The sequence below is a fragment of the Spinacia oleracea genome, chromosome 5 (genome assembly GCF_020520425.1).
Source record: "Spinacia oleracea cultivar Varoflay chromosome 5, BTI_SOV_V1, whole genome shotgun sequence".
Taxonomy (NCBI): domain Eukaryota; kingdom Viridiplantae; phylum Streptophyta; class Magnoliopsida; order Caryophyllales; family Amaranthaceae; genus Spinacia; species Spinacia oleracea.
The window spans coordinates 17,041,319-17,052,964 of record NC_079491.1 but is presented as its reverse complement, the minus strand read 5'-3'; the positions used below and the strand labels follow the sequence as shown (position 1 = coordinate 17,052,964).

At 35.3% G+C, this 11,646-nt stretch overlaps 1 protein-coding gene across 1 annotated transcript; it reads right to left on the bottom strand.

Annotated features, from left to right (window-relative positions):
* Nucleotides 1–3,763: 3,763 nt before the first annotated feature.
* On the bottom strand, nt 3,764–4,628 carry LOC110786003 (uncharacterized). The gene has a single exon (XM_021990511.2). It carries the CDS (start codon nt 4,569–4,571, stop codon nt 3,975–3,977), a length of 597 nt encoding a protein of 198 aa, XP_021846203.2. The 5' UTR covers nt 4,572–4,628; the 3' UTR covers nt 3,764–3,974.
* Between the last annotated feature and the right edge of the window lie 7,018 nt (nt 4,629–11,646).

Genomic DNA, 11,646 nt, shown 5'->3' with positions numbered 1-11,646 from the left:
GTCCTGTATCGGATATGGAACTCCATATACACGTGCACAATATGTGTCTGACATGCAAAATCAAGTATTCGGTTATTTTTGTGACACGTGGACATGGATCGAGTATATGGTGGACACTTTTTCGATAAAATCCGAACACATATTTCAATATCATACTTTTTTTTCTTTTCTTAATTTTCAATATGCTTTGGTAATAGAATTGTGGAATTTAAGTGTTTTGTTTTATATAAATCGAATGCGTTACATTATGGTGTCAATTTGAGTAGAATAACTTTATTTACCTTTTATACATGTTTAGTAATAAAGTTACTTTGAGTAATAAAGTTACTTACCTTATTGAGTTTTTCTTGCAATTGGCGATGGTTGTGGTTTTGTTATGAAGATGAGGGAGAGAGCGAGAAACTGCTAATGATGTCTACGGATCGGAGTAAATGAGCCAGAGTTTCTAGATTAGTGCATTTACATAATAATGTAATATTTAATCAAAGGGAGGGGCAAAAATGGAAAAAAAATTACGACAAACACTTCCTACCTTTCGGCTTCTTAATAATATATAAGAAGATAATGTTGTTCCACATTATCTATTTTTTCGTATTATTTTAATATTATTTCTCATATTCGTTTGTATCTTATTATTAAGATGGTGTTTTCCCTATCCACATCATGTATCCATTTTAGTACAACCTAAATTATAAAGTAAGAGATTATTATTGTCCTCGTCCAATGCATCAATATTATTTTTACTAGTTTATCTTGATTGCTATTGAGCTAGTGTTCATGCTCATTTGTTAAACTTTAATTATAACTTGGACAATTTCGATGATAGCTTGGTTTCCTGGTGTGGTCTTCCAAACGATAGGATACACTTTCCTGTTTTAATGGAGAGATCAAAATCCGCGCATCTCAATATATAACTTCATTCCCAAGAGGCCAACACATGCATGTTGCCTACAAAATTTACTACTGAAAATCCAGTGTCCAGTTTCTTTGTTTCTTCTCTATTCATTCACTTGTCAAGTAATTTTAAGTGCATTACCAACATACAAAACATGTTAAGATGGACACTTTTTTATGGTTAAAAAGTGATTGTCATTGATGATTTATTTTGACAATATAATCTGTAATTAAGTTTCACAAAACTAAAAAGAAAGGACATGCTGGTGTAAGGATTCGAACCCTTGACCAAAGATATACAAAATGAACTTATTAAATAGATATAATAATTGAAGTAAGTAGCATTTAGTGATGTATTTTAGTATTTATTATTATATATAAGTATTTTTTAAAATTATTAGGGGGCAACCGCTCCCACCCGCCCCTTGTCTCCGCCTCTGATAAAGATATTAAAATGAGAGAGGAGACGAGGTTATCGTGGAAATATCCAAAAATCAGGAGATAAACCCACCCTCTGTATAAGTAGTATTAACGATAAATGAAGATTATAAGAGCATAATTGTTTAAGATGAAATGCTCAACAACAACTATAAAAAACCCTAGTTCTAAGTATTTACATTTGTGATACGGTCTAGGTAAAGCAAAGAAATCAATGCTCTAAAATAAGACACGTTGCTCCAATTAATTGTGGAAGAAGAAACAGAGAAACACGATGACACGATCCTTACCGTCTAACTTCTCCTCTATTTGCTACGTGGATATTTTAAATAAAGAAATTTCTTGGGAAATAATCCTTACAGTCTAACCCTCCGTCGTTTTTTTTTTTTTTTTTTTTTTTTTTACTTTTTATAATCAAATTAATTCATTAATAAAAAGTCACACGACATCTACATAAATATTTGTATGTAACAAATACATAACAACCGAATCAAATAAAAACTTCCTTTCACCATAGCTACGATTGTAGCATATCAAATATTTTGTATACCCTCTTTTATATCGTTGTGATTTACAACCTTCCTTGACGATGTGGTCTGTAGATCTGTTGTAGCCGTGACAAATATGATTTCCGTCTGATTCGTCTGATTGTACTCGAAATATTGACCTCTTCTGCGATCCCGAACAAATCTTTACAAAAGAAACAACATAAACAAAACTAAACACACAACACTTAATTAGAACCAAACCCACCGTATGGGTACTTCCGTACTTACTACACTGAAAATATGTAGTTTTATTGAGATCTGACGCAAAAAAAAAAAAAAAAAAAAAAAAAAAAAAAAAAAAAAAAAAACTAATAAGTAGCGGATTTTGAACAATTCATGTTGGGGGTCGACAAACAAAATTTAAGCAAAGTATTATAGGATAGTTACAATTGTACTCAAAATGCAGAGGAGCCGAAACTAAAATTACATTACAAAATATTTCGGCCGGGGCTAAACCCACCCCATTTACAGGGAAGGTCCGCCATTGGTGGGAATTACCTCTTTTTTTTAAGTGTGAGGAGTATTTGTGTAATTTTGACTTTGAAAGAAATTACATTTAATGTTGGTTTTGTGACAAAACTATATATACCTTTTTTCTCTTTGTGCACTCTTACCTTTATAAGGGTTTTATTTTCCCTATCCATATTCTTCCTCTAATCTCTATATCCGTAAACAATGGATTTTATCTATTCCCACCTTTATCCATATTGCTATCCCCAAACAAAATGTTCTTAAGTTAAATAAATGGAGAGATAAAGGGGGCCGAGTAGGGATCATATCTAAAAACTACGTTGTTTTTTCAGGGAAAGAAGGATTTGAGGGAGGGGGATGGGGATGGGGATGGGGAAAGATAGTGATAGGGGCAGGGGCGGTCCTGACTTTTTGGTGGCCTATGGGCGAAACAAAAACTTGAGGCCCTTAATTTAAAAGGCACATAGACAAAAAAATTGTGAATCGATGTAATGTACTTTTTTATTGAAAAATGTATGTAAATAATTGGCGTTTCACTTCTTAAGACTCAATACTACTCTATATCTAATTCAATTAGCCATGAGAAATTAACTCTATTACAAAATATGAAGGCTTGAATACTTTCAACCTTGTGCCATTATTATATATATTCTACTATTTTAAACATTAATCATCAAGCATAAAACAATGATGAATTACTGAAGGGAAATGTCACTTGAAATTTCAGCAAGTGAGTAATAATTTTTTAAGTACAATAAATTACTATTTTTGCTAAACTCCAAATTAAAACAAGGTGTGTGATTATATTAACAAAAGAAGAAGAAAATATATGATTATAAGGATTGTACACGGCTCTATTTTTGGTGTTCATTTGGATTAAAATTAGGTAATAGATTATAATTGCATAGTTAGCAAATGAGAAATAACAACAAAGGAAAAAAACAAAAAAGAATTACCACCTCGGTAGGAGTCGAACCTTGGTGGACACCTTGACATATCACACAAACAACCACTGCTCTGCAATGCATACTTATGTAAGTTTTCATTAAATATTACATATTTGGTATTAACTGGTTTAATATATGTTGGGCCTTTTCCCCTGGGGCCCTGGGCGGCGGCCCCTTATGCCCTGCCCCAGGGCCGGCCCTGGATAGGGGTATGTAATAGAGGATACTAAGGGTATACTCGTAATTGTACTACTGTACAATATTATTATATATATGAGTCTCAGGCACCCGTATTAGGGTAAGCCGTATCATTATATTCACAGTATGTATTGAGGATAATATGCATTGGATAATGGATAGGGTATCGTGTAACTCAAAATCCACCCGACTAGAATAGACCAAAATGTAATTGTTGTAACAATGTATTAACAACATAAGAAACAATTTGTTGTCTAATTCGATCCATAAACATTAAACACATTATACCTTAATTTCTTGATTGCTTAATTCCAAAGATATTTCAGAAACTCATCTACAGAGGAGCTAACAAAATCAACTTGGTGACAGACATTCATTTGCCACTTTTGTAAATTACAACTTAATTTACCAATTAATAATCTACAACATAATTAAATCTACAAAAAAGGTTAATTATTCATCTCTCTCTACATCTCACTCAATAATCAGCTTCAAACCTGATTTGCTTATTTACCCTAGCAATAAAATCATCAGCCCTTCTATTCAATTCATCAGTAGACAACTCTTGAATAACCAACTCCTCCTCCCTTTCACCCTCTACATCCTCAATCTCGTCTACATCACTGCCCTTTTTATTCTCCTCCTCAACTCGGCCTGATACCGGGGTCTCCTCTTCCTTATCCTCAATCTTAACCACTTGTTCTATCTTCTTACCTTCAACTTGGGGCAATCTTATTTCTTGCTTTCCCTTCGTCTTTTCGCCTTCAACACGGTCGATTTTTCGAGGAAATGTTGTATCCAACCCTTGAATCTTGGACTCGCCCAAGAGAAATATGACAATAAGATTGCCAAGAATGAAAAGAGACTTCACATTGAAGAAAAAAGACAAGATTGTAGGGATAGAAACACAAAGAAAAGTTCTCATAGATGAATATAATGAAGGTAACCAAAATGGGCTAGTGCAAAATACACCACAAGATAAAACAACAATTGGATAAAACATAAGGGTGTTCATATATTGTTGTTTCTTGTATCTTTTTAAAGCTTGGATTTTTTCTACATTGATTGAATCCATTTTTTTTGAGATGAAATTTGGTTGATTGACTGACCTTAGTGAAGTGGAAAATTCATGGTTTTATAATAGTAGTATGGTAGAACATATTATAATAAAATAATAATATATCTACCTTTCACTACGTTAAGTGTACGTGGATGCTTTATTGTATGGGGTAAGGTGACTTTTCGAAAAGCAAAAAAAAATGGTCCATAACTCTCACTCACATTAGTTTAACTTTGGACAAAATTCTTTTATAATTTTATCTTTTTGGTTAAACTTTTTCTTCTTTTTTCCACAATTTCTGCTGATTGTTTTGCATTGATCTTTGCTTAATGGTATGGAAATCGAAATCCACCTTGTAGATCTAAACGAATTCTATACCATCTTTATTTTTATTTTTGACCACTCCTTTTTTCTAGTGCTTTTGTTGACTGAAATTAAATTTTACTACCGAGGAAATCCTTAGTGTATCATTGTAAGATCAAAATTGATCTAAAGATTATTCTACATGATTCTATAGTTGAGTTTATTTTTTGGACCATAAAGTCATGGAAAATGTTTGATTTCAACAACATCAACTATTTTGGTACAAGGAGCATCTTCACCTTAAACGTGCACATTTCATTACACCAACGTCACTAAAATATACTCTTTTCGTGGGTTGTCCCTCGTAGATTGATCGTTTCAGTTCTTATATATGGAGGTTGCTTTGAGTTTTCTCCATACCACAAATAGGCATATATAAGAGACTAGGGTACCACTAATTAACTCTTATGTAGTACATACAAGTACTTCATATTAATTTGATTCCACCAATTTTCTTGATCTCTCTTTAACTCTTCTAAACCAAAACTTTAAAAAGCATTTTTTTTTTCAATTGGGCAATTTTTAAGTGACGAGGGAGATGGTAGAATAATTGATTAATTTGTTTGAATTTAATTAAGATTATTGTTATTAGCTACTTTAATGTTTAATTACCCTAGCATTACGTACATGATTTTATGTTTTGCAGAAGAAAAAAAAAAGGTGGCCTCTTAAAATATTTCTTGAAATTAAACTTCAGTAAGCTTTTAACAATATAAATTTTCTTTCTTTCTATCTCCTTCCTCCTATTTTTCCAAATAAGAAACTATCCTATAGCTACTTTATTAGAAGATCGAGTTCCTAGTATATATATTTATTTTAGTATAAATTTATAAAATAGATGGTGGGTTTTGATTCTTGCCTTTATGATGCTTGGTATTTTCCATTCTATAATATTTGTAGGATTACACCATGTGTTACAGAAGCGAAATAGGAAGCTTCTAGTTTTTTACTTAATGTAAAGGCTTCATATTCTTTCAACGGTTCAACTATTTAAAGAACCTCTACGCTACTCGATCATCAATCGTCACTACTCACTAGTACTTTTTTTATGGTAATCAAGACTCGACTATTTTTATTACTCCGTATTTCATTACTCATTACTCATGCTATTAATGTTCTATCCTTCTACATAGCACATTAGCACACATTGACAAAAACTGAAAGAAGATCAACTACTTCAGTAGTTGAGAGCAAAGCAACAGAATAGAGTTTGGGAATTTTATGATTGTTATTGAATGAATTAACAACTTTACAGCAATGAGCATATATATACTAGATAGAATTCTAGAATCTTCTATAGGTTGTTATAACTAACTAATTATGATGTCAGCAAGCTTGTAACAGAAAGTGCACAAAGGTTGCTGACTGTATGCTGACAATGCATACGAGCAGTGCATTGTAATGCCTCAAACTGCAGTGCTTAGCATGCTACTATTACAATGTTGTGGTGTTTGTTCTTTGTTATAAATAGAAACTTCATCATAATGTTAACATCCCCCCTCAAGATGGGGGCTCACAAGCTCCAATCTTGGATAAAAGAGTCTGAAACTGCATAGAAGAGAGAGGCTTAGTAAAGATGTCAGCCAGTTGTTGCTGTGTAGGCAAATAGGTGAGATGTAATAAGCCTTCTAGAACTTTGTCTCTTGTAAAATGACAGTCGATTTCTATGTGTTCTGTTCTCTCATGGAACACTGGATTTCTGGCAATGTGTAGAGCTGATTGATTGTCACAATGCAAGGTGATTGGCTTTAGATCATGAACACCCAAATCCTCTAATAAGTTTACTATCCAAGTAACTTCTGAAGCAGCAGCTGCCATTGCCCTATATTCTGCTTCTGCTGAAGATTTAGAAACTGTTCCTTGTTTCTTAGATTTCCATGAGACTGGTGAACCACCAAGTAAGAGAACGTATCCAGTGACAGACCTCCTAGCGTCTGGACAAGAAGCCCAATCAGAATCTGAGAATGCTTGTAAACTGATGTTGTTTGAAGCTTGTAACAAAATCCCTTGACCTTCTGTATGTGCTGAAGGAAATAATGCCCTTGGTCCAAGTATGCATTCAATGTTAAGTCTAATAAATGCGGTTCAGTATTAATTAACAAGTTAATAATTCAGTGAGATCAAGTGAGCTGAATGCCTAGCTAGAGGCCGCTTCAGTTCAAGTGGAATTAATGATATTAATCCACAGCTTACTCTTGACTGAACCCGTAGGGTCACACAAATAGTACGTAAACGGATCAAGTATTTAATGGCATTAAATACTCCATCTATGGATATTCGGAATCGACGGATCTTGGTTTCAGTGGGAGCTGAGATCGTCACAGGCAAGAAATGAATACTCCGGAAACGATGATATTGCCGGAAACGGAAATATGGATCGTATCGGAAATATAAATATTATCCAAGCCGTAGATGTTGCCGGAAACGGAAACATGGTACGTATCGGAAAATATTATCGGAAATGGAAATATTGCCGGAATCGGAAATATTGCCGGAAACGGAAATATTGTCAGAATCGGAAATATTATCGGAATCGGAAAATAATTCCGGAAACGGAAATATTAAATATTTGTTCGAAACGGAAATTGATTCCGGAATCGGAAATATTAAATATTGTTCGTATCGGAAATGAATTCCGGAATCGGGAATTTAATCGGAAGCGTATCGTACGAATTAGCATCGGACGAGGCCCGCTAGACGAAGGCCCAGCACGAAGCCAGGCCATCGCCCAGCGAGCCAACACGCACCATCGCATGCCAAGCCTCGACCAGGCCCAGCGCATGGCCAGGCCCAACCAAGGCCTGGGGCGCGCGCGCGAGAGCACAGCAGCAGTGGGCCGAGCGCTGTGCGCCTAGCGTGGGCCGCAAGGCTTGCGCGGGTGTACGGTGCTCGTGCAATGCTTGTGCGGGAATCCTAAAGCAATCGGGATTCGAAATATGATTAAATCCTAAAACTATTAGATAATGATTATTTAATTAAAGTCCTAGTAGGGTTATAATTAAATAAATTAGTATCCTAATAGGATTCCAAATCCTTTTCCATAACTCTATAAATAGGTGCCTAGGGTCACATATTTACATAGATTATTCTAGTATTCAAAGTGAGTTTTTGAGAGCAAAATTCAGTCATACATTTGCCTATAAAGTGCCGAAAATAATAGTACCTTAAGGGCGATTCTAGTTGGTCAATCTTAAGGCGGATCCGGACGTGCTGTGGACTATCTACGGAGGGACGACACTTGGAGTCCTAAAGACTTGTTCTTGTTCGGTTCGGGCGCAGCTAGGGAAGGCACGCAACAAAGAGTATGCATCTAAATTATGCTAAATGATTATGTGTAAATAATATGTTTTCCTGGCTTTATGGTTTTTCCGCATGATTTATGAATTGTCATATGTATCATAACCTAACAGTGGTATCACGAGCCTCTTATTATTTTCATAATCTAAATTGCATGAACATGGTTAAATATTACAAATTTGCAAGAATTAAAAGGGGTGATTAATTTTCGTAATTGTTAATTAATTGCAAATTGCGTTTATTTAATTATACGTACGCAGTTTTTCGGCAGTTTCTTCGTTACTCATCCAAATCGAGTGATTTTTGTGTCAATTCCGCATGTAAAAGGCATTCTAAAATTTTGAAGCCTAACTATGACTTTTCGAAGGTTTTAGTTTTTCGAATGCAAAATTTCGTAAATTTAAGATGTTAAATTAAATATTTGCGATTCTTGTTGATAAATCTTGAATTTTTGATTGACCTACTGTATATGTTTAACAAGTTTGAATGCCTAGCCTTGTTAATTATGCAATCTAATTTGTAATTATGATTAATTTGTTGAAAATTAGAATAATTTAGAATTAATTTGATTTTCATAATTAATTATAATTTAATTAGATACCTATGATTAAAAACCACCATAAAAATTGTAAATTTATGATAAATTTTAAATTTTTATGACCTAGACTTGAATCCATGTTAATCGGAAATCAATTGAATAATAAATTTTCGATTTTTTCGCCCTAAAATTATGAAATTAATATTATTTATTAATTTGTCATTAATTTTAAATATAAATTTTTTAAATTTTATGCGATTCGTTCATATAACTTGCACGCACAAAGCAATGGACGCTACGTGTTACCCTTAAGGGGTGTTGTATAGTGCGGGCATGTGACGACGAACAAGGGAGCTCGTCGCCCATGCGGCACGAATGCAATGAGCAAGGCCATGGTGCACGAGCACAAGGCAGCATCCCTGCCTTGTGTCGTGGGCCGTGAGCAATGGACGAATGGGCGAGGGCCAAAGCAGGCACAGCAGTCGCGTGTGGGCAGCAAGCGAGCTGCGCCACAACGCGCACTGCCTTGCGCAAGCGCGCGGAGCCTCGCGCGCAGCTAGCGCAAGCTCGCGCGCCACGAGTGCTCCGCCCAGCGTTAATGCCTCGCGCAGCGAGCGATGGCTCGCAGGATCGAGCGCGCGCAGCGAGCACTGGCTCGCACAAAGCGAGTGCTGGCAAGAGCGCGCAGCGAGCGCTGGCCCGCAAAAAGCGAGCGCTGGAGAGCGCGCGCAGCGAGCGCTGGCGAGCGAACGCAGCGAGCGATGGCTCGCGTGCATCGAGCGCTGGCACGCGCGCAGCGAGCACCAGCTCGCGTGATGCATTGCGAAGGACAGCAGCAGCAGCTATGCGACGCAGCGCATGGGCTGCGCGCACATGGCCAGCGATGGCTGTGTGCGTGTGGCCCATGGGCGTACGTTGCGTAGGGTGTTTGCGTTGCGATTAGATCGTTTTGAAATTTTAATTTGAAATTTTCAGTTTACGTAATTTTAATTAATTTTAAAATTAATTATTTAAATTATTTTCTTGGATTTTAATTTTGAATATTGTAATTATAATAAATTTTATTTATTCTAATTATTTTACTAAAATTGAAATCATGAATTAATTTAAATACGACTGAAATTAAATTAAACTTTTTGGATTCAATTATAAATTTATATGAGCTTTAAATTTTAATTAAATTTGTATGTTTCCGGTTAGACTAGAAATACATTTTTATGTTTAAAATTAGTAAAGCATATGAATTTATTGGTTTAAGTGGGAGCCCTTTTAGTCATAAACTCTTGATTAGGTCTACAAATCCTTAAGGTTAAAACAACTTGATTAGAATTAATAAGGACTGAATAATTGGTAGATTATTGGTGCCCTTGATTAATTGCTGCAAATGTTTACGTGATGCATAATGTGTTTTACTAACCAGCTATGTGGGTCATTCATGATAATGAATGGGTGAATGGTATATATTGTATATGTACTGTTTTGCAGGTTATGAAGTGACTAGTATGGCCCAAATAGGATAGAAAATATGGTCTGCGTACCATTAATTTGAATGTAATTGGTCTAAAGTACCAAAGTTGTTTTTCAATTCAAATATGGTCTGCGTACCATCAAATAGTTGTAATTAGTTTTAATTATAGCTTATCCTATTTGAAGAAAATGGTACTCCCACGGAGATTTTCAAGACGGACTTTGAAGTTAAAGCTTCAAGATGAAGTCGGGCCATACTAGATCACATTTATCTTATGCATGTTTTAAGTTATTTATTGCTTTTAAATATGTCTTAAAATGCATGAGATCAAAAGCTTGATTATGTTGCATGATTAAGGATTTTAGTTCACTTAAAATCTAACCAACATAGTAAGAGCCTTAAGTTCCAAACTTAAAAATTGAGTTAAAAGGTGCCATGCCAAAATATACACTTGCTTGGATATCCTTTACATCAATCTAGTAATAGTTTTCGCTCAGCAAGGTGTTACTTATTGGTCCTAAAGGGGCAAGGTACACAAATAATTGTGAGTACATGTTAGTTTTGGTGAAACTCGACGATATAAGTAAGGAGTCCTTTTATGTCGTGGCAAAATCGATAGGTTTACCTAATAAGTTCTTAGACGTACCTATCAACCAAGAATAGTTTCTAGACTATTAGCAAAAGGCTTTTGCTTACCTAAGATGTTTTAGGATTAAGTCGACAAACTGTGCTTAGTTCTTCAATGATTTTAGGATCTTGGAATCATTTTATTCACACCTGCCGGAACACATAACTTGAATAAAATGCTTAATAAACATTGAATTATGCATGTATGCTAGAATTTAAGTTTATTAAGAGAAACTGTGAATGGTTATTTATTTGTTTATTCTTTTCAATTGTAGTTTTAAAAATGGCAAACAACAATCAAAACATCATCATAGGTTCTGAGCTTATGGTCAAGCTGAACCTGGCAAATTTTCTTGAATGGGAAGCTAAGCTAGTTGAAATAGTCAAACTCAATGGACTTGAGTATGTACTATCACATCCCATGCCAAGCTACTATGCCAGAGACATGACCCCTGAGAGATTTTACGCCTGGGATGCGGATCTCAAAAAGGTTATGAGTCTCATGCTGAACAATATCCCTGATGATTGGGCTAGAAGGTTTGTAGCCTATGAACCTTTTACGCTCATCAAGAATCTGAGGGATATCTGTCGTGGAAGCACGGAGGACAGGGACCTGAACGTCCATGAGTTGATTGAATCAATGTCTGGTCTAAATTAAGGTTAGTTCTCCCAACAGGTGTTATAGGATGGAGGTCCAAGAAACACATGTTCAGCTCCTTTGCACTAAACAGAGGGTAGGCGTCCCACTGAGGTTCCATGTGGATCTTATGCGTTCATACTTTGATCGCCTAAGTCTA